The following is a 23,705-nucleotide window of genomic DNA, read 5'->3' as shown; positions in this document are numbered from 1 at the left end:
GTGCAAAACTTCTGCACGCTGCATCTGTTCAATGACCGCTGTCTTGGTTTTGGGGGTATGTGGTTCACTTGCGGTCACACGCGAGGGAAATGTGATTGGGGGAAGAAACCTAACACAGGCTTTCAAAATAGGGCAGGAGAGAAAGGAATAGGAGTTTGTGAAGCCATCTGAAGATCTCTTTGGTACCCTAAAGGTAGAAAACTGAAGGTAGGGACGAAGAGGAAAAAGGTGGATATTTGAAATATATCAAGAACTACAATCATCTGACATAAGCCTTAGGTCAAAGTATAATTTAGTGCCATATTAACATTTGAAGTACGGTACGGTTCTTGAAATAATTTCATTTTTAAAAACTATGTTTTAAAATCCTATTTTTTCCTACTAATTTCTGTGTAAATTTAGGTACAACTAATCGAACTTCGCCCTAGTTCTTACCCTAACAAAAATCAAATAAGATAAAGCATGACACTTTCTAGTTTAAACAAAAAGTCCCCCACCCTGTAATGGCAGACCTGAAACAGAAAAGCTGGAAGTTTAACATTTGGTGGTGGTGTTGCTTTTGAGCACAACTTTCAAGCCTTTAAAAAGAGTGTTGTTTGATTTTATAAGTTCTTAAGTAGCGTTATTTCTAAAAAATCTCATGCAAAGAGGTGCAAAAGAAATGGATCGTTTGGTGAGTGCTTATATTGTTGGAATACTTTTGCCCAATCCCTTATGTTAGAGTATTGGAGGCAAAACAAGGGATAGGATTTTGAGGTTTTAATTTCTTCTACAATCAACATTCTTTATGTAACTTTCTATCTTTATTTTAATGTGAAATCTGAAAAATGCAGTAGACCTACAATGAAGGCAGTGAACACCTATCTGCTTTGAGATGCAGCATGCACTTTACACAGGTAGGTAATAATTCAAAGTTTGTTTGTGCATAATAAATAATCTCATATTTTAAAAGTACAGTCATAATTTAGAGTTCTCTTTTGAGCTCAAAACTCAAACTAAGCCTGAAGTTGCTATCAATCATCTTATAAATCTTAAATGCAAATCCTGAGAACATCTTAATTTCTATTGCCACAGCATGAACAAGTAGAAAGTGTTTGCACAACTGTGTAATTTTTTGCTAATAGCGTTATCTCTACAGTGCATAGTTTACCAGTGCCCCAGAAGGCAATGGTGGTGGTGGCGGCGAGATGATGAGCAGTGAGGCTGATGTGTCAGCTATTGTACTCGCGCACAGGCACACCAACTAGAATTGGTATTTGTAGTACAGATGTCAGCAACATCTTTTGATGAAAACGTATCGCTGTTTAATCTGCCAATGCGTTCTCACGCTCATCTCCCTCCTGTAGTTTTAAAATTATCCAGGTTTTGGAAAGGAGAGCAAAAGCACACATTAAGGAAGTCAACGAGGCACAGCAGTGGCAGTGCGCTAATAAAACATGTTGAATATCTGATGCTAAAAGCCCCTCTGGGTGAACAAGCCACTTTCACCGTAATTAAAGAATACCTTTCCATGTTCTATTTATAACGAGTCAATAAAGCGTATATTGCACGGAGAATACTTTGAAACCCTTCCCCTAAACTGATATGACAAAACGCCACCAACAACCCATAAATGAAGTGTTCACTTAAAAAATCAGATGCATCGCTGAGTACAGGCAGCAGCAGGTCCCTTAATGGAGGCAATGACACGCTTCAACTCATTAAGTAGTTCTGTGCTATTTTCGTAAGCCTTGAGAGCCTTAGAAGGACAGGCACACATGCACATTCTACTATTTTCTCTCTCTACAGCAGTAGCAAAACTCAAATTGGTCAGCATTATGTCAGCTGGGCAAGAAAACCTGTGACAACAATGTGGAGGCTGCTGGGATGAAGGAAGAGAAAATGTATTGGCAGGTCAGGGGTTTCATTTTGTAGAAAGGCTGCATGTTTTGTGCTAGCCACTGTTCAGTACATCATAGTAGTTATAATAAATTATCTCTTTCTCCACCTCCTCCCCTCCTTGAATTACCTTTCTCTGCAGCGTAATGACTGATACAAGCTTTACTCTGTAAATGGCCACAACCAAGCAGCATCCTATTTTAGAGTGGCTCAGAGCCTTGGGCTACTTTTGTTTATTTTGCTGTATTACGTGTGTGTCCAATTAATCTCCAGAAGGAATAACGACACAGGCAGGTCAAGATGAAGTGAGGAGAATACTGAAGTTTTGTCTCCGAAGTTGCTCTCTAATCACAGGTCGGCCACTGGCTTGTTATATGACTCCAGGCAAGTAATTCCATCTCTCTCTACCTCTCATTTTTCTCAAGCTCTCCAGCCTGTATCTTTAGGCTGTAAGGTTTCCTGGGCAGCAGTTGCTTAGCGTTATGTGCTTGCACAAGGGAAAACAGCCTGGACTTTGAAAGAGACAGTGATACAAATACATAATTTTGGTTTCCTTCTCTCTTCTCATCCCCCAGATTCTTCCTCATCTCCCTTTCTCCCAGGGACCTCTGTACTCTCCTAACAGGTGGTGAAACGGAGACATAAGAGCTGGGTAAGCTCATCTGTTTGGTGTTCAAATACTGGCGATCAAAATGCCTGCGCTGAGGGGGGTGATCTGCCTTACTCCACAGCTACCTCACGGCCCATGACAGTTGGGACTGCATCGTTTCCAGCTTTTAAACTTCCCCTCCCATCCTCTTGCTGCTCTAATGCCCCCTCCTCTGCTCCAGATAGATAAGCTTCTCGGCCTCCCTAGCATCACTCAGTGTCACTAAATGTGGCTGGATGGGTTGAGAGCTGAGGATTTTGGAGCTGGTCTTCAAAGGTGGGATGGGTACAGGGTTTGGAATGGAGAAGGACAGGAGGCGTCTCCTTTGAAGGGAGTCGCTGAACTTGGCTTTTTTTGCCTTAGCTGTACTAGGGAGCAACACGGCTCAGTGACAGCTGAGGGAAGCCTGAGGGGAATTGCAGTGACGTATTAAGGAGAAGGCAAATGAAGAGGGGATAAAAAAAAAAGGGGGGGGGGCCCATCATACTGTGGAGAAATGTAGCAAAAGAGAGAAAGGAGTCACAAGGAGATGTAAAAGATCTTCCACAGAAACACAGTGAAAGTGTGCACCTTGTTACTACACGGAGTGTGAAAGGAGCAGGGTTTCAATACAAATTTATTTCCATCTTGTTTTTCTTTTATCATCCTTGCTGATTTGCAGACCACTGAGATAGATTACCTTCACAGCCATAACAAAATCTCGTGCATCCCATTCAAACACCTCTGCCCCTTCAGAGGTTTTGACATACGAGTTTTCCAATCTGTATATTTCATCATACACACATCCTGGAAAAAACTTTAGTATGTCTTCTGTGCTTTCCTGTCTTTTGTGGAATTATAGAGATCTTAGCAGCTACTTTGCCTCCTTTATAACCCTGAGATTTACTACCACACATCTTTCAGAAAAGCACCAAGGGCATCTAGGTGTTCCTGAGTTCATCCACAGCATATCTTTGCCCCTTTGGACACTGAATTAGACACTGGATGTTGAAATGGTGGAGCATGTATTTCCCACTGCTCCACCGAGTCAACATGTTATTTAAAAAAGGGCATGTTTAAAGCTAGGTTTAAAACCCTGTCACCTATTTAACTGCAGCTACCTGAGAGCATGAAGTTCCTTCTTACCTGTGTGGTAAAATTTTCCTGAAAATCCAAGGTTGAAGGTAAAATTTGCAACCTGAGTGCGCAGTAAATTTTGAGTCTCTAGTAAAGCCTGAAATAAATAAGAAATTAACATGCATTTAGAAAAATGATTATTAATTTTTGGAATGCCTCATTTTTAAAAGTTGTGTCGAACTGAGGAGATACAAAAAAGAAGATCCTGTTAAATGTTTCATGTTTTGTCTCGGGCTTATTCTTTTTATAAGACTATTACAGTGAGCTTAATTTGTTCCATCCGAGTCTGATGGTCTAGCAATGCTAGTAATAGTACCTAAGTAGCAAAGTAGGTGATGGTTCTGTAACTTGGACCAAGATACTATACATTGTTTGCAGTGATCAATGGCAGGACTTTGATCGGGCCATTCAGAGGCAGCACTATACAAAACCACTAAGTCATCCATGCTTCAGGTTATTAATGAAGCTTGATGAAATGTGCTTAAAACCCAAAGCAGAATTAGGAATACAACTTCCCATCCACATGTGGAGGCACGGGGATTTACTTACCTGTGGAAACATTTTTGATTATATCTGAATACCCGATTCAGGCTTAAGTGTGAATGAGCAAAACTCCAGTTTTGACCTATGGTAGAAGCGTTGTCTGTGTCAGAAATTAAATCCCTGTTTATTTTTATTCCCTCCTCCAAGCAAAAGATAAGACCAGTCTAAATGAAATGGAGGAAAAGGGTATTGCTTCTAGAAGCAAGAGGTGTCATCTTGGTCACCTACCCATTTTTTCTTGGACTTATTTGCAACCACTAGAGAAAAGATGGTTCAGCCTGCGTGAGCTGCCTACGTTTACCGTTAGTTGTCAACTCTGCACTGCTTCTACCGATAGTCCTCGCTGCACAAATATCAGTCCGCTTTCCATCACCAGCCCACATAATTTAGACGTGCTACATATGTGAGATAGATAGTGCATGTATCTCCCTACTGCTCTTGCCAATGTCGAATGGGTTATAAGCTCTATTTTCATCAATTTTCCACATCTCCATTATGTGGCTCTCGATGACTTTTCCTGTTACCTATTAATAACATTTCTATTGATCAAGTGTTCACGTTCTTGCACGGCTCAAAGACAAAATGAATGCAGTGGTTTACACACAGTCCGAGTCCAGCTAATGTTTCCTTTCATTTGAAAAAATTACATTTTGTATGGTCATTAATAATTTCACACAACATTACAGGAAAATAGTTTTACCTTTTTGCTCAACCCACTGGTCTAATTTAAAAAACAACACCAAACTCTTAATTGTGACCATAAACCAAAAGTATCGCCAGTCCAGCGCAAATGATGAAACCGGGGTTTAAGCAGCTGAGATGCAGCCGGATGGTGTGCAACCCTCGTCCAGAGCAGAACTAAGCAGGTCAGGTTTCTGTGGTCTCATGTTTTATCATGTTTCCTTTGCACTAAAATGGGCTGGAAGGTACTGTCAGTTACCATCAGCGTTTGCTATAGGACCTTGACTTTTTCAAGTTCCTGACTCCCTCCTAATTACACAGATTTTTGGGCACTGCGCGTGTTAGACCAAAAGCCTCTTCTCGAGCCTCATTTGCTAACAGCCACCTTCCATAGAGGCATCGTTCAGGTGCCAGGGAATTCGGGAGTGTAACACAAAAGACTGCTAGACAGTGTGCATCTGCCTTCATTTTTTAAAACAGAAACATTTATTAGGTGCTAAGGAAGGTGGAAAGCAAAGAGAGTGGTTATCAGATACAACAGTCACCAAGCAAATTCCCTTCCTCGCTAAAGGAAATAAAGTCATGTAATGACAGTAAATCTTGTGCTTTAGTGTTAAATATTAAAATAGCAGTATGGTTTCCTGCCTATCTTGCCAGACATTAAATAAGTTGATTATTTCAATCCTGTGACAATTTCACATGTGGGACTATATTTACATAATATATAACAACTAAATATTCACTACAATATAAAACCTTAGAGATCAACACCCTGGTTAGCTAAGATATTGAGGGAAATCCCCAGTTGGTGAAAACTGGCACTAAATTGATACCATTAAAGTCACAAGCATAGAATCCGAGTCATTATATTTTAGAACGTAATTTTCCAAGGTATCTAGAGCATTTTATATATGTTGAGAAAAACTGATGGGCCAAGCAAAATCAATTCAATTTTCCTTTCTAGAAAGAACATCTTGAGAAATTATCATCACTTAACGTACAGTATAAGAGTGTATATGAAACAAACATCATTATATCGCTTTGGTTTTTCTCTCTGATTTCCCTCACACTCACGTCTCAAGAAGATGACAGAACTGCGGGATAGGCAAAAACCTTCCAGCCCAGTGAGGTCTCATTAAAAACACAGAGCGAGGATTAAGATGTAAATCCTGTAACCTGCAGTGTGTCAAGCATTTTTCTCTGTCTAAAGGGCAAATCTGTCACTCAAACTGGATTTGGCTTGGTCCTAAAGACTTTTTTTATTGCAATTTCCATATATGCATATTAATTTATATAATATGCAGCTAAACTTCCTTTTCATGACTTCACCGAATTTTAATACTAAGAAGATACTGTCAGCTAAGTCAGTCCAAACTTAGTTTGTCACTACTTGTCTGTTTGTACGGGGGTAACATCTTCGACATACTTAATATAAAATATAAAAAAAACAATCTCAGTTTAGGTGATCAGGGCCTACCTTCCCTATTTCTAATAAATATATATTCAAACAAAATTGCTAATGCTACTGCCTTCACTGATAATTTTGCACAGTAAATAATGAGAACTTTTGTTTCCTGTAGGTATAGACCTTAACAGCATGCCGCATAGAAAAGTGCCGCAGCAGGAGAAGAACAGAGAACTTTCTTCCATCGCCCTTCTTGCACTCTCCCAGGTGGGTAAATCCCTGCTTCTTTGCCTGTCTGTGAGGATAGTTGCCAACGCTGCTGCTCAGGCAGTCACAGAATCATAGAAAGGTTTGGGTTGGAAGGGACCTTAAAGATCATCCAGTTCCAAGCCCCCTGCCATGGGCTGGGACACCTTCCACTAGACTGGGTTGCACAAAGCCCCATCCAACCTGGCCTTGAACCCCTCCAGGGATGGGGCAGCCACAGCTTCTTTGGGCAACCTCTTCCGGTATCTCACCACACTCATAGTGAAAAATGTCTTCCTGATATCTAATCTAAATCCACCCTCTTCCAGTTTGAAGCCATTACCCCTCGTCCTATCACTACATGCCCTTGTAAAAAGTCCCTTCCCATCTTTCCTGTGTGCCTGTCTAAGGTCTTCTCGGCGTCTTCTTTTCTCCAGGCTGAACAACCCCAACTCTCAGCCTGTCCTCACAGCAGAGGTGCTCCGGCCCTTGGATCATCTTTGTGGCGTCCTATGGACCCGCTCCAAGAGGTCCACGTCCTTCCTGTGCTGAGGACTTCAAAGCTGGACACAGTAATGCGGGGGGGGGGGTGTGTCTCAAGAGAGGAGAGCAGAGGGGCAGAATCACGTCCCTCGACCAGTGCTCTGGCTCCTGGATGGTGCATGGTGGACAAACTGTGCATCCCTGGCATCCACTGCCAAAACCTTTCTGGGACTTACACAGCCGCCGTGCGATGCTGAAGGTATTTATTTTATTTTGAAGGGTTTTGCAGGACAGAGAAAGGCTATTGTATTTTAACAGCTGGAAATCCTACTCAACGCCAGGTGTGAACACAGCTATTCACACTCTGCCTGGTCCTCCTGTGCTGTCCCCAGCAGCCCTCCTTCCCTGGGGACTCATGGGTCCCTCTCCCATCCCGCTCCCTGTTGTATTCTAACGTGGGAACTTGACTGCCTTCACTGAGGGAGAATGGTAGGTGCTACCCACAACTTCAGCAGGCTAAGCAAAGTGCATTCTTGTAAGAGTCAATCCAAGCTGTTCTTTCAAATACAAAACCCTAATTGCCTGGAATCTCTCAAAACTTTCATCTTATTAATTGATTCTTTGCTTTTTAAATGAGGCTTCTCTCTGTGACATCCACAAGATATGGTTTCTTCTATATATTGCATTTACATTCAGCAGTCTTTTACATTAATCCATATAATTACCTTTTGTAGATTTGAAGTTGCCATGTCTTTATTCTTCATAATTGGTGCATCTATTAAGAAGAAGTGATATTTTCCCGCTATGTCCTTGTTAATTATAACTCTATCCTTCATTTACATAATAAACTTTTTGGGGCAATTTCTGCAGTAACATTTCATGCCTAATAGGAAGCAATTTGCTTTCCTTTATTAAGTACATTAAAACTTCATGCCCCAGACATCATTGACTGTAAACATTTGATTCTGCTCAAATTTAATGCACCAAGGCATTTTGCTCTGCCATATTAGGTTTATTTATGGGCTATGTTCTGGATTGTTAGCTGCTAATGAGACTTCGGCTCTTATTGCTCTAAGGCCTAAACACTAACCTCATTTTAATGAGTTCATTATTTGCTGCCTTCTGAATGGAAGACAACAAATTTTCCTTTTAATTAAAGGTCAAAACACCTCTGGCTAAGGGAAGTGTAGAGGTTATCAAATCCTTAGAGAAGGTAGAAGAACGACTTTTTCTGATTTTGATGCGAAGCATGGGCAGGCCAGGCTGAGGTAGAAGGTGTTTCTCTGGGGACCAGAACTCCAAATCTAGGCTAAGTGATAACAATGCTAAAACGTGGTACTAGTCTTCCCAAGCCGTGTTTTTTTTTTTTTTTTAAAAAAAAAGGAAACCCTGAAAGTCAGCCAAAGTAATTAAAGAGGCTTTACTCCTAACCCAAAGGTCTACGTGGATCAATGCTACTGCTAAAGCATGAGCCCTTCTTTGCATGTGCAATGATTTGTAGGGTGCAGAGGACAGATGCCAGATTAATTGAGCCAACAAAAACTAATCTCGTGTTTCTCATCAGGGAAAGTGAGGCAAATGTGATCAATATTGGGGGCTGTTTGTAGTGAGGCAGGGGTATACGCAGTCATGTGTTTGCGCGTCTGCAAATGCATGTAAAGGGGATTGGTGATCCCTTTCTTTTAAAATAGAGAGTGGAAACTTTAGTCAAACCAAAAAAGGATTAATTACAGGAATTAATACACAAATCTTTGTCCTTTCTCTAGCATTTTATACCTGGTTACCATCTTAAAGACAGGCTAACGACTGCCAGTTCACGGGCCTCTGATTTGAGAAGCTGCTCACATTGCAGGCAATAGTGTTAGAGACAGGAAAAAAGGTATTTGGGAAAGAAGGGATCACTGTCTGTGAGAGCAGCTGGTGAAAACTTAAAATCTGGTTTTGGAGGAAAATCCCAACAGTTTGTGAAACAGACATTGTTTAGCATGCAAACTGAAATTGTCAAAATGTCCTTACAACAGCTCTAAACATGATTTCTGCAAAACTGAACCAAATTCCTCGCTCTTGGAAGTGTTTCAGGGACCTTCCCAGAAGTTGTGAACATGTCTGAGAGCATCAGGAGAAGCCTAGGAGGGACCCAAGATTTGCAGGACCCAACGTTATCCCAATGTGGAGCAGGAAGCCCAGCATTTCATTTGGGCTCCTAGTCATTTGTGTGGCCTTCCAGGGGCAATACTGTGAATGTGAATTTTGGGAACCAGCAAAAACCTCAAGATCTTGAAGGTTCCTGTCTCTGTGGCAGGGACCTCTGTGGTGAGGGTGCCCAGGGTCTCCCAGCCTCTGGGGCATTCCACTAGCTAGAGCTTCCCAAGGAAACACGATCCCAAGTTACTACACAGCCTGTCCATGAGGACTGCACAAGGTGGAAGACAAATGAGAAAGAAAGGATCTAGTTCTTCATGCAGTTTGGAAGGAGTTCAAGGGAAGGAGGGGAAGTTAGGTATTTCTGCTTTTCAGTGTATCTATAATTTGCTGTCATCATGAATTATTTTATTTCCACAGACTCATTCTAGGAAGTGCTTCTGGCACGGGAGGATGTGCCAGTGACTGGCATCCCAGGGCTACATGGCCAAGGTTACGTTGCCCCATCACCATCTGAGGGATATGACTGAGAATCCTGTCAAAAATGGGCTAACTTGCCATTACTCAAAGTCATCATTCATTTGGGAATGGATCCTAGTGCTGGGTACCGATTCCACTCCTGCATGTTTTTTCCTTCTTTCGCGTGCGTGCATAAGATATATATATGATCACTATACACACATTACTATTTATTTATATGTACTGTAGATATAAAATATGTGCAAATATATAAACATAGATATTCCTTACAGTAAATTTTCTGTATGTGATGTTTATATACACTGCTTAGTAAACAGGATTTTTTCCCTGGACAGGTTGCTGGGGAATCTCTGTCCTTTGAGATATGATCTGATGTAACTTTGAAGTCACCTTTGCTCTGAGCAGGGGCTTGGACTATATCACCTCCAGATGTCCCTTCCCACCAAAATTATTTTAAGATTTGATGAAAATTTTCCCTGTATTTTTCACTTCAAGACAGTTTTCTCAGGCTTCTATGGTACATACTTGTTATTGATACCAAGAAGTCTTTCAATGCATCTATTCATTTTTGTTCCTAACATCTGTCCTTAATGCTTTTGCAGTTATATAGCACTGAGGTTCATTCCTAAGGTGTTCCGTGCAGCAATTTGATGGTGGTCTGTGGAAAGCTGGAAGACTACAAAGTGGTAGTTCTGGTCTTGATTTCCAGCTGAAGATTTGTAGAGAAAAAAAAAGCAAAGAATATTTTCAGCAATGTTTCTTTCCACTGCAAGCAGTTGCTGTCAGGATGTGATTTTTGATTGCCTCTTCCAATCCCCGAGATCTATGCTAGGAAAAAAATCTGATGATGCCTGCTGCGGTCCTGGCAATCTTCAAAGCCAATGCAATCTTCATAGGATTACCATGAAAGAATAACAATCACAGTAACTATTATAAGCATGGTGCGAAATAGCTAGTCACTGTTGTTCTGATAGGAAAACTGAATTTTTTTTAAAAAAGTGATGATGTCTGGCCTGACATAAGCGACAGGATCACTGCAAGACCAGGACTCCAGGTTCCAGCTTTTGGCGTTGAGCGCAAATTTCTGCCATAAGGGGGACAGTCAAATCAGCGGTATCTGCACTTCTTAAAACACAACTTGGTGAGGAATTTATAAACCCAGTGAAGCCGAGTCATTGATTTCTGTGTGGTGAGGATTTCAGCCCACTTCACAAGCTTATAACAATACAACAATATAACAATATAATAATACTATAGTGTAGGAATTATAAAGAATTCACATTATTGACTTATTGGCTAGATTTTGAAAGCAGTAGAGGGCTTAACGTTAGTCAAATCCTTAATGGGATTTTGAAATCACTCGTACGATTTACCCTATGCCAAAACTGATTTGAATAGCTGTTAACCAGGCACCTGATCAATGGGCAACTGTCAACCCTCACAGATGTACATTCCCTCTTAAGATGCTTTTCACCCGGTGCGTTATACAAATGGTGTCATTCCCCGTGCTTGCCGCAGACCCCTCATTGCTCCCAGCGAGGCAAGCAGGGCTTCGTCCATTGCTCTGCCTTCCTGAGATACGGGACCTCACTTCTTTTTGTATTTATTTCTGTGAAGTACTATGCTAATCTATAGTGCCATATAAAGAATTAATAGGAAGGTCTCTGATGGTGCTGAACACAGCCAGCTCTGTCTGCAGATCTATTTTTTTTTTATTATAGAGCTATTACTTGAGCCTGTTCAGCATTTCCCTTGAGTAACTGTCTTAGTGTGAGGTCTGAGAGGATATGTGGGTTTATTTGGAGCAAGAAAAAAAGTCATGTTTTGCACTCATATGTAGTATGTTTATTGCAAACAGAAGAATTTATTTTTCCTTTATGAGTGGGATACCCAATTTATCAGATCTACTTCTGCTGCTATTTCATAACTCCATGCTTAAGTCAGAAAATTGTCAGGAGCCTAATTGCATTTAATTCAGCACAGAGGAACGCATCTGTTCCGGTAAAGGTTCATCTAGTTTCAGCTGAATGGGATGAATGGGGTGATATTGCACCAAATTTAGTAGCACTCATGGCTAACTGGCTAACAACATCACTTGAAAACTCAGAAGGCGGCTTTTGGTTAAGTATTATGGGAGAGATGATGCTATAACAGTGACACAGATAACCCGGCAGTGAGAGCACCTTGACCAACTGCACATGTGTGGGTGCACGTATATAAATAACCGTGGTAATTATTCAGTCTCTCTTCTTGGAGAAAGGAATTCATAGCCACAGTCTTGTACTTCTTAGAAGATCCAGCCACAGAAAGCCCAAATGAAGAGCAAGGGGACAGTCTAACAGGGCAAAAAGCAAAAATTACAAATAAAGCACATTACTAATAAGCAGGATTTATTTTAACCAGCACCACACAGACGAGTCAATGAGATAGATTGCTTCCAATTCTCCAGCAGGATCTGGCTGGGGAAGGCGGAAGGCATTAGGGATGGTGGTGAGTGAGCGTCCACAGGACCTGCTGCTGGTACTGTCAGAGCAGGGTATGGCTGCAGTGGTCACCTGCTAGCAGTGATCACTGCTCTGTGTCAGCACTGTCTGCTCAAAAGATTTACAGCCTATTTGGAAATCACTGAGGGTCTTTAATACAAATCACTACTGATTCTGAAGGCTTTTTTAGGAATCCTGACCAAATCTGCTGACAAATCCTGGAAGGGGAAAAAGCAGCACGTGCCCAAGCTAAGAACGGGTGGTGATTCCGTGTGGCTGGGCAAGAGCCAGCTGGCACTAGCCCCACTGCTGACCAAAGTCCCTTCCCACAAGTTGCAGGGACAGGAGCCGGTGGCACTTTGAAGCAGGGCAGCGAAGGGACTTATTTCTTATCAATTCTGATTTTTCAAAAGTTGAAGCATTTTCAGCAAGAGAATCACAGAATCGTAGAATGGTTTGGGTTGGAAGGTCCGTGTCCTGCTTTTGTTGGGGGACAACAGTACCCCAGGTAGGGTCTCATGAGGCTATTTAGGCTTGAGAATCAGGAGAAGGTAATCTGCCAGCTGCAGATGAAGGATTTTTGGTCCAGTTTTTAAAACAAACAACATGATCAGGAATGCTTAGTCTAATTTAAATAGCTCCCCCATCTTCTCCCAGGTCACTCTATGCTCCCACGCTCCCTATGGTTGTAGTTCTGCTTGGCCAGTACAACAGGCACACGGAGGAAAGATAAGATGATGCTTCTTGCATCTTGTCCCGTACCCGCATCTGCACGAGGCAGGTGGAGTTTGTCTTTCTGTAATTCTGCTGGAGTGCTAGCATGAGAGAGGCCAGAAAGCCAGAGGCATCATCTAGCTCTGATTAATCGCCAACCCCCCCCCCCTAAAATAAGTATTGAACAGGAAAACCATCTTGAGGCTTTAAAGAGACAACATCAAGATTTAAAATAGTATTTTAATGCAAAATTCATGTTCAGTGATCGTGATCCTGTTGCAGCAAACCACATTGGTGTCGGTCATTGTGCTGTATGTCACTAACAGTAAAACATAGAGAGTGGCATTTACAATTCCTCTCAAGTAATGTTTGGGCTGTGCCAAAAAAGGATCAAAGTCTCCCCTTCTTTGCTACAATACAGATTCACAGCAAAGGACAAGTAAGAGTAATAACTACATTCTTTTAGTTGTATACGCTGCCTTTCTTTCTTGTCAGAATTGCTTCTTTAAGCAAAAAAATCCCCTAACAATAAAAAACCCCCAACCTGCTATACGTGGGCACTCAGTTGTTATAAATTATTTAAGGGCTGGACTAATGGAGGCTACCTTATTTATCTTCTTTAATTTATGGATTTGGATCTACTAAGGTTTAATCAGAGTGGGTTTTCTGTTCCTTTACTGCCCTTGGAAATTATTTACGTCAGTAACTTGTCATAAAAATAAAAATTCCTTAAAATTCTCATCATGGACATTTATCTCAAAATCCTGAACTCCTACCAGCAATCTCAAATTTCTACTTCAAATTTACTGCTTAAAAACTGATGTTTATGCTTTGTGGTGGAATTAAGCTTTTATTTTTTTAAACACACATTCAGTCATAAAGTAGAGATTGGAACAGAAGTGATATAATCAAAATTCAGGTCTGTCCTTCAGTTTTCAGCATGGGCGTGTTTGCATGGGGATGGATATAACCAGTGGCTTTGAGAGGGTACCACTTCTAAAGCTTTCGGGGGGAGGGGCGGGGGGACGGACACGGACAAGGAAACCACAGCAGTTGCTAATTTCTCCGTTCCTGTTCCTGCTGTCGGTGCTAAAAAATGGGGAATGTCCAAAATATCCAAATGCAGAAGGGCAGAGGAGAAACATGGTTCCCCTCAGCGCTTTTTTATCTGAGAACAGATATTTTTGAACTCTTTATGCTCAGTGTGCAGACTTTTCCAATTTTGTTGTCTTTCTCATTGTTAGTTGCTATTTTTCCTTGTAACCGCTTCTAAATGGAAATCTCAAATAGTTTCTGCGTACTTTTCCCATCACTTCTAGCACCTATACACCAGTTGTGTTTGTGGTTTGTTATTTTCTTTTCCCCTTGGCAAGTCTGTCCATTGCTTACCCTCTCCCTAAAAGTCAGAAACCAGGGAATCTAAGTTAAATGGATCCCGAGGAGCACCACAGAATCCTAGAACTATTTAGGGTGGCAAAGACCCTCAAGACCAGTCAGTCCGACCATTAACCCAACACTGCCAAGTCCACCACTAAACCATGTCCCTGAGCACCGTATCTGCCTGTCTTTTAAATACCTGCAGGGATGGTGAATCAGCATACAGTCTCCTTTCCATTTACTTCCAATGACCTAGGAATGCCTGTTTTACAGAAAGCCCAAATCACATTTAATCAGTCTGTTAGTTTCATAGGTCCCCTTCTATCCTCAATAGATTGCAATCAAAGATCTGGCTGCATTCTGTATAAAGTGTAACTGTGCTAGAACTGGAGTCCCTAAAATTGAGTAGGTTCACAGAAACCTCTGCAACATTTTTCTTTGTTCTCAAAAAACAGGATAGCTCGCTAGGAAACTTTTATCACGCAGCCTTCCCTGGTGGTGCTGTGGAGACTTCTATGTCTTCGTCAGTTATTCTGAAAAATTGAGTTTGCAAAATCTTGATGCGTAAGGATGTGCTTTAAAAATCACTAGGATTAAGTGTTGCTTTTTAATATTTTTGAGATGCTTGATACTTGTCTAGCAGAGCTTAACTTTTTTGACCCTTCTTCCTTCTTCGTGACGCCGTCTTGGATTATCTAGGGAGCTCACTTCAGTGTTTTGATCGTGTTTGTTAACTGGCATTGGAAGTTTCTGTAAAATGAAAAGGGAATTGCAAGGCAAATGTTCTTGCTTTACACCACGCTCACCTCTCTTACCAGAGGTCAGATTGCTTCTGCCACCCCCGCGTCCTTCAAGTTTAGAGTAGTGGGGGTTAAGGCCTGTTTTGTCCTCGAGGACCGGTTCAAAATCCCTCTGTCCCAGAAAATTCTCCTGCTTACCACTGTTTTATTATCCTTTTCTAGCTTGAAGACAGCATAGTAAGTTGTCCAGAGAAAGAAGCTGGAAGATCCAAAGCAAAATGGCAAGGCCCATGCTAAGTTTTTACTCAATTCTCTTGAGTAGAAACATCAAAGGCCAGTACATTCTCCAAGAAAATCAAGCCAGATCACCAAATGAGCCTGAAAAACTTGAAATCAACCATTTCAGAGGTTCCAGTAGGTTACTTTTTCATAAGACTAAGTGATTTTAGGTAAAATTGAGAACAAATCTCTCTAAGAGCCAGAGGAAATGCTTCAGGTCATAGCTGTATGGTTAAAAATTATCACCGCACCTTTCCAAAAAGTGGGAAAATTATACTCAGAGCAAAACTGAAGTACTGCCCTTCTTCAGAACACTCTAGATTACAGACTTGAAAAAACCTCAAACCTGTACCCTTGAGAAATTCAAGTGGTACGATGAAATTATCGAGAAGTATGAAGAAGCCTTTCATCCCTTCCAGTGACTTCCTAGGAAGGAAACTTCTGATAACAGGGAGCCCTTCTACCTGGCACCACAACCCAAGGCAGATCCAGAGACAGCAGAGAAGTCCAGGCTCCTGCTGGTTGTGACAGATGAAGCTGGGTGCCCAGATCGCTGGATGAGTTTCTACGCCCTCTGCTATTTAGGATGTCAAACCAAATTAGCCCTGAGCAAGGATAATAGCTGCTCCCTTGCCCCACCGGTGGGAGGTCTGGCAGGCAACTTCAGCCACCAGAGAGAAAAAGAGGTTTTGGGTGAATTTCCTACCGTTTGATAGAGCTCATCCCTTTCTAGATACCACTAAATCATTCCTGACAGGGATGACTTATCCCCAGGGCTTCTAAAACTGCTTCTGACAAACAACCTTTTTTGATTGGGATGCATTGAATTTCCCCAAGCACCGTGCATCTGTAAAGTATTTCCTGTTAGAAAGGTATGCTTGCGTCCTCTTCAAGCTCCTCATTCCTGATTTTCTAAGCTACACGGGGCGAATGCTGTGCTATGCCGTAAGTACACAAAGTGACTTATTTGGAAGGGAGAGTAAACATTTCTAGCACGCATTTTTAATCAGAAAGTGTTTACTGATGTCTTTTACGACCTGTTTTCTTGGCTGCTTGGAAGAGAACGGGAACATAATTTTGAGATTTCTTTTTCTCTTCCCCAACTTATCATTTGCCTGAGAACACATTCCTGTGGTATACAGAGCTTTCCACAGGGAATAATTATTGGTGAAAGATTCAGCCCACACCCTAGAAGAAGGGTATGTCTTCCAAGCGTAATGATGTTTGATGACAATAATAATACAGGGAAAATCAGTGTTTCTAATGTTTGTGATCCTTTGGTAAGTTTCACAATAGTTGAAATTTTTGGTTTTTCTCTGCTCTCACGTATATGAGAACACCAGCTGTCAATCTTTACGGTGAATAAGTTTCTAGCTCTTAAGAACAGTGACGAAAGCTAAGCTCACCTGCACATTAAATGCTTGCATAGTATTATCTCAGAAAACAAAAGATGCGCAGAAAGGTTGGGGGGGATGTTTGTTTTGGTTTTTGTCTAAAAAAAATATTCCTATTTCAAAGCCATTCACATACATTTTGGTGGCAGGCAGAAAGTGGCATTACTGAGCCAGTTAACTTTTAAATCTAGTTGCTTTTTTTATCTTAGTCATTATAGGTAGTACTTTTCTCTCTAAATATTCCCATAGAAAACTGGGTAGCAACCTGTAGTTTAAAGTATGAATCCATGTAACTTAGGATCATTAAACTGAGAAAAATGTTCAGCAAAGTATCAACCTTTTAATTATAGGTGTTACACTAAATTTCCACTCATTTCTGAAGTGAGAGGTTCTATTACTCTCCTAGGTGTGGGGGAGTGCCATAATTTTATTTTATACGGGAATATCTGTTTAAAATCGTAAATACTGGATTGTTCTGATAGGTTTTACTTGGCTAGTGCTCTGCTACCCAAATGGCATTGTTTGACAAAGTGTACATTCACATCCCGAAAAGAATTTGCAACTGTAAGATGAGAATTAGCTAAAAGATAGGTGGTATTTTTCCATTGTGGAAAACCTTCCTTATTCCTCAAGCTCTTCTATGGGCTCTAAATTCCCCCTTCTTTGTCCCCTCTCTCCTCCGCTGGGGTGTAGCCCACCTCAAACCTTCGCCGTCTGAGGCTATAGCGCCAGCAACCAGCCACTGGAATTGCTAAACACAGAATATTTCTGTGATGAATATCAGCTGGGTTTCATCAGTTCAGAAGAATATTCAGGCAGAAGAATATTAGAAGACTGGTTTTAACAGTCACATTTAGTCAGTTAAATGGTTTCAAGTGATTTTACTCTAGCCTGGTGAGCCCTCAAAGGGCATTCAACCAGCATCGCGCTGCCCTGTTGTACCCTCATGTCCATGGACGGGCTTTGTATTGCTTTCAGAGAAAGCCCAGTGCAATACACAGGGGCTGGTCGGCCGTGCCCCCAGCGTAAACCATAAAATAATGGTGAAAGATTAATAAACTCCTTTTTCTAAAGACAGTTTCTTTTCCCCTATGGCTTAGTCCACTGTATTATCAGCTATGAACACATGAGAGAGAAGAGAAGGGAATTTCCGCTTACCCTTCAGGAGAGCCAAAGAGTTAAGTTGAGCGTAGGTAATTTTATATTCAAGTCTCAGCCGAGATCCTGATCTTTGGAAATTTCTAAGCCACCCTTCGTCATCATCCTAAACCCCTGAAATCAATGTGTGTCTCGTCAACTCAAAACGTTTCCTCACATTAAGCAAACAAATGACAAGGTGTCACCTAGTCCGAGGCTTTGCCTCTTGCTGCGGAGCTTTGGGACGTACCTGCTGCCTGAAGGCTGAGAATAAATCCCTGCTGGTCTTTACCACCGAGCTGCTCCGTAACACCCACCTTGCAATATTTACAGCAGCGACGGGTACTTTTTATTTCCTGATAATGTACTGGCAGCGTGTTTCCAGTTACAAGAGAAATAATAGTGAAAGCATATGGGAAACCTTATTCCCTTTCCTAATAACAAATACAGTGGAATTACACTTTATAATACCACAGACATATTTGTTTACGATGCACATAAATCTTGGGATATGTTACTAGGAAGACACATGCAGAGCTTTTTTATTAAAGAATTCACATTCTGCAGCTGAACCTATTTTTTTTTAAAGAAATATGTTATTATTAACCATGCAGAGCGTAGCCTCATCAGTTCACGCTTATGCCTGGAGCCCTATTAAAGATTCAATAAATTAATATGATTATAGAGTATTTAGTCTCTATTAATTATAGATACATATAGATTAATGCTTATTTACCCATGTATATTCAATGAATATATTCAATATATTCAATCAATTTCCAAACGTTTGTGCTAATTTGTTGAAAAACCTACAGTAAATATTATTACAAAGGAGGTCTTCAGTCTGTATAGCCCTTAGGCTAATAGCCCTGGAAAATAGCCCTGATCCAGGGTCCACTTTGATCCTCATCCCTTGGGCTTCTCTCCCACGTTCTTCTGCTCTCCACCACGCTGCTAGTCACCCCAGAGGTGGCCAGCTGTGGCCTCCCCCCTCTCCAAAGCCCTGAGATCACAGTTGGAGCTGCTCTTGCCGAGAATACTTTTGATGCCAAACCCCCCCGATACTGAAATCAATATCAAAACTAAAATGATCCTGATCTTGGCATTGTATCTACCTATTAATGAGCCGGCTAATGTACAGACCCACAGACTTCTGCGGAGTTTAAAAACCCAGGGAATGGAGGATTATACCGAGCTTTACCCTGTTAAAACAATTGGATCTCAACCAAAAAAGCACTTGCGCTTTCAAGAACTGACGGTTTTAAGAGCCAATATTTCATGAGTTTCGGGGAAGGCAAGCAAATACGGTATGCTGTCAAAAATGTGAATTCAAGCATTCTTTATACAGCCCTTACTTGAAGGTCTGATGTTTTGGGGTGAAAAACATAGGTCCTTGAAGCCCATGGCTTTGATGCTATTGAGGCAGTTCAACTGTAATATTGAGACAACTTTTAGAAATTGCTTAAATGTTGATATTTTAGATTTAACATGTAATGTAAAAGTTACATTAATAATTCTGGCTTTTACATAAAATGAAGAGGCAGTAAAACCTGAAATATGCATTTCCTGGGATATTCTCATATTAAAAAATTCTCTCAGCAGAGTGTGAATTATTTGCATTTTTTAATTTCTGGAAGATCGGCAATTCCAAAGCTACATTTAATTATGATCTTTTGGATTTTTTTTTAATATTCTTCAAACTGTCCACTTTTCCCTCAGCCTGCCAGAGCAGACGAGCTGGCAGAATATAATTTTGTTTAAATCACATTCCGGTGGAACATTCTGCATTTAATAAATCAACATTTTGCCATGGGAAACTGTTTCACTGGAGCAGTCCAAGTTGATTGAGTAACAAGAATATGAACTTCATTTTCCCCTGCCTTGCCACTTTGCCATTTTGGAAGGATTTTTCACCCATTTAGTTCAAGGATATATGGCTAAACAAGCTGGAAGGAAGGAAAGATAAAATCCTAGTCTCTAATTCTTTAATTCCATCATACCTTGGTCAGAAAGTATTGGGAAGTAGGTACTAGTTTTAATATATTTAATTAGTGATTTTAAAAAAAATCGTGCAAAAATACCGATTAAATGACTACATCAATTGAAAAAATTAAACTCTCCCAGATAACTAATTCAGTCTTCTCCAATCAGAAGTGTTAAAAATAGCATGGATGTCACGTGCTAGAGAAGCTGAGTGTGTACTGTGCCACAGATCCCACTTCTGTTTGGGTGCTGCCTGAATGAAAATGTGGACAGCTGATTAAGAGAGTACTGGTAATGTGAAGACAGAACAAAAACGTAGAAAAGAGTCAGTTTATAGATAGGGAAACTGTCGCAGCCTGGTAAATGGTGTTTATAATTTGTGCTCCTGGAGGGGGAAAAAAATTATTCATCTGTGGCTTTATTTCCTCAAGAAAACATGAAAAATTAACACTGAGGTGATGTTTTGCTAATAGAGTATGTTTGGGGATGGGGAGGCATTAGTTTCTTTCAGGTGAAAATTAAACTAGCCAGTCATTGGTTCTGCTTCTCTAAAATGAGCCAGAAGCGGGATAACGGCTTTACTACTCAAATTTAGTGGCCTCAGAAAGGAATAGGTGACTCTAACCTTCCCTAGCTTGTCATAAATCTTACTGATAATTAAACAAAAAAGGAGATTTCTTTTTTTAAAGGAATCCAGGATTTAGGAGACCCTGTCTCACAAAAAACAAGGGAAGAAAAAAAGTAAGATTTTCACTCAACTTCAAGAATTTCAACTTGCTGAAACTACTTTTTTTTTTTCCCCAAGCGGCATCCACGTGTACTTTAACTTATCCACAGAACAACACTTTTGAGCTCAATGACCTTGGATGACAGACCTGGGTAAGACAAACTCTGGACTCCAAACAGGCAAAGTCGTTCTGAAAGAAACTCTCAGATCTGAAGGACACCACGTGGCCTTAGTTAGTCTTTCCGTGCTAAGCTTAACTGGAAATACAAGAGCTTTTTCTTTTATGCTTTACTAATCAATGATAAATGCTGGAGTTTTAAATCAGAAAACTTTAATATATGCAATGTGTTGCAATAAATCAAATCCTAATGAACAAAAACACTGTTCGGAAAGCTCCAGTGTTTTTACTAATACACTGGTTTGCAGGAAATTATGAATAACTTATACTTTCATTTTCTTGTTAATTTTGAAAATTAAATTCTATTAATATTTTTAAAAAAGTTTTGTTTTCATCCTGACATTTCTTGAGAGAAATTCCTAACTTTTATGAAATATTCTGTATAAAATATTGTAAGCATTGAAATTAGACTAGATGATCTCTAAACGTCCCTTCCAACCCCTACCATTCTGTGATTCTATAATTATATTTAATATTTCCATAACAAATTTAGAAATTTTGTCCACATGAAATGATGTGTACAAATCACCAGATAGTCTTGTATTATAGTAATATAATTGCCCATGAGACCAAAAAATTCTTTCATGCTTTCTTTGGAGAAATGTATTAATAGCAATAAAAATATTTTTATGTACCTATTGTAGAACTAGAGAGGTTTTTTTTACGATGTCATATTCAATACTAAAAGCAAGAATGTGAAAGAAATATGATTTTAATAAATGAAAAGACACTTATACTGTAAGGTCCTATGCAGATGAATCTGATAGAGTTAGAAAACTTGATTTTAGGACCACTGCATATTCTGGCACAGATAGAAGACTAATTTTAAGGAGAAGTATTATGTTATTAGGACAATGTTTCCAGAATAAAAGGTTGCTGTCAAAATAAAAACGTAATGTGTGGCTTACTCTCTGTGGGTGATGATGCTCTATGGGCAGTAGTCCTCAAATTACTTTTGCTTATCTCTAAGAAAATCTCCATAGAAGCACTGCCTTGTGTGTTTGGCCCATAAGGAACAAAGTTTTATTCCTCTCACCTCCCGTATTTATGCAGTAATTGTGTTTGCTGCCTGCAGAAAATGATTACGGTTGGACACAAAACTATGCTGCATCCACGTACATCACTCGGAAAGGGTACCACTGTGCATTCGGAAGAGGTGCTGTAAAAGGGATGTGTAGACAGCAGTGCTAATAAATGTATGGATAAGACATTAAAGGCCACAAAATGGAAATGAAGGGTAAGCTAAAACTGATGTTGGCATCCTGCTACCAAATTGAGAATAGGCTGGCAATGAAGCAGTGGTGGGATTTACTGGAGAACCTTGTTTCTGCTACCATGTGTGCGGCAATAAATAAACGGGAGCTCACCCGACCTGGCGAATGAGGAACCTGTACTGGCGGAAAAAATGCATGAAAGAAGGGAAAGCCCCTCTGTGAGAGAGTTTGAAGGAGTGGGGCAGCAAACTGTGATCTCTGCAAATGGAGTTCGGGTGTCCTGTAGAGCGAAGAGGGGGGATGTGTTAACATCTAACCCCCAGCGGGTGCTTCCAGGCATGCATGCAGCACACAGCAAAAACCACAAAGTGATCTCATAAAATTCCTAAGCACAGGGGCTCTGGGAGCCTATGGAAAGGGAAAGTTTTTCAGGAACTTCCCAGCACTACAGTGTCCACATTTTCACTGTTTTGTAAGTTCATGTGAGCATGGGTGAAGTTTCATGGGTGCTGCAAGCTTTTAGCCCCAAATAACATCAGCACTGTCACATATCTTGGTACAAATATTCCCAATCAACCCTAATATGGAGACAACGGAGGCAACCGAAAAAGAGTCTCTTGTGGCTACTATGGCTGCAAGCACTGCCCTGCTTTCTGAGCATGGAGAACATGCGACCTCTCCTCTTGGGACACTGTCACTGGCATGCACCTGTAGCATGGGCCACGGTAATGGAGAACAAGGGGATCTCCCACATATATCTGGTTCAGCCTGCTATATATCTTAGCAATGACATAGAAAACCCTAGAATTAGCTCAAACTATAACGGGTACTGGAACTTGACAATACAGACGGATGGATCAGCACTCAGTACTGCTGGTGCACAGATGTTAACCTTATTCTGGAGACTGGCATCTGGGGCGTCAACCATCTGCAGTTTCTTACCATCACCCTTTGCAAGTCCTAGCGATACTGCATTGCCACAGGGTCTGGTATAAAGCAAGAGACTGATAGAAACTGTTCGGTGCCCAAGAATCCCAGATGTGTACCTATTCACAGAAGCTGGCAGAAGCTATAATAGGTGTAACAACCAGACCTTCCCAAGAGATCCATTAAACACCAGGTCTTTGTGTGAAGTGGGTTTACCCATCACTTCCCATTGGTGCTCTTGGTTTTAAACTGGAGAGCCTTGATTTGTGTCTCCACAAAGGGTTGGAGAGTTGCCATGCCAATGGTCACAGGTCAAAAACTGACCATCAGGTCTAACTAGTCGGTATCTGATGGAAAACCACAATGCGTGTTTTATTACAGCTCGTGCTCTCACAGCAAACCCCGAATGCTTTGCATGATTTTATCTTCTTTTGCTTGGCCTGTCACCAGAATATTATCTGGTGACATAAACATAAAAGGCAGGATGATTTTCTCATCAAATTTGATTCTTTGTGTGTGTGCTTATGATCATTGCAAAAAAACCTCAATAAACTCTCTGATGCACAGACATCCCCCTCAGCAGTGAAATAACTGTATCCAACTGTCACAATTTCAAATGTTCAATGAAATCATTCTTTTTCTTTGTTTATTTATTAAAGTAGCTACACACAGACCATATGAAATTTCCTAAATAAAGCAGTTTCTTGCGAAGTGAATTTCTCCAGACGAAATCAATGTGTTTGTATGCAAAGCACTATTCTCCGACAAACTGCTGAAAGCAATATATGACTCACTCTAACAATTCCAAGCTATGCATGACTCATGTTGAACGATGGAGTCAGAAGGTCATTTGTTCTTATGTCTCTGTAAAAGTATTTGGACTCTGTGTATGTCCAGAGGAAAAGGAACCCCTGATGAAAATTGTCCAG

General features: G+C 40.7%; 1 protein-coding gene across 1 annotated transcript in view; it reads right to left on the bottom strand.

Moving 5' to 3' along the window:
* NDST4 (N-deacetylase and N-sulfotransferase 4) overlaps positions 1 to 23,705 on the bottom strand; it is a 147,459-nt gene that overhangs the window by 51,554 nt on the left and 72,200 nt on the right. Inside the window, exon 4 of the mRNA XM_063336645.1 lies at positions 3,653 to 3,740. Coding sequence (XP_063192715.1) covers positions 3,653 to 3,740 — 88 coding nt within the window. The remainder of the gene's footprint in view (positions 1 to 3,652; positions 3,741 to 23,705) is intronic.

This window comes from Chroicocephalus ridibundus, chromosome 5 (assembly GCF_963924245.1).
Source record: "Chroicocephalus ridibundus chromosome 5, bChrRid1.1, whole genome shotgun sequence".
Classification (NCBI taxonomy): Eukaryota; Metazoa; Chordata; class Aves; order Charadriiformes; family Laridae; genus Chroicocephalus; species Chroicocephalus ridibundus.
Note: the sequence above shows the minus strand (reverse complement) of the source record. Positions and strands in the feature narration are given on the sequence as shown.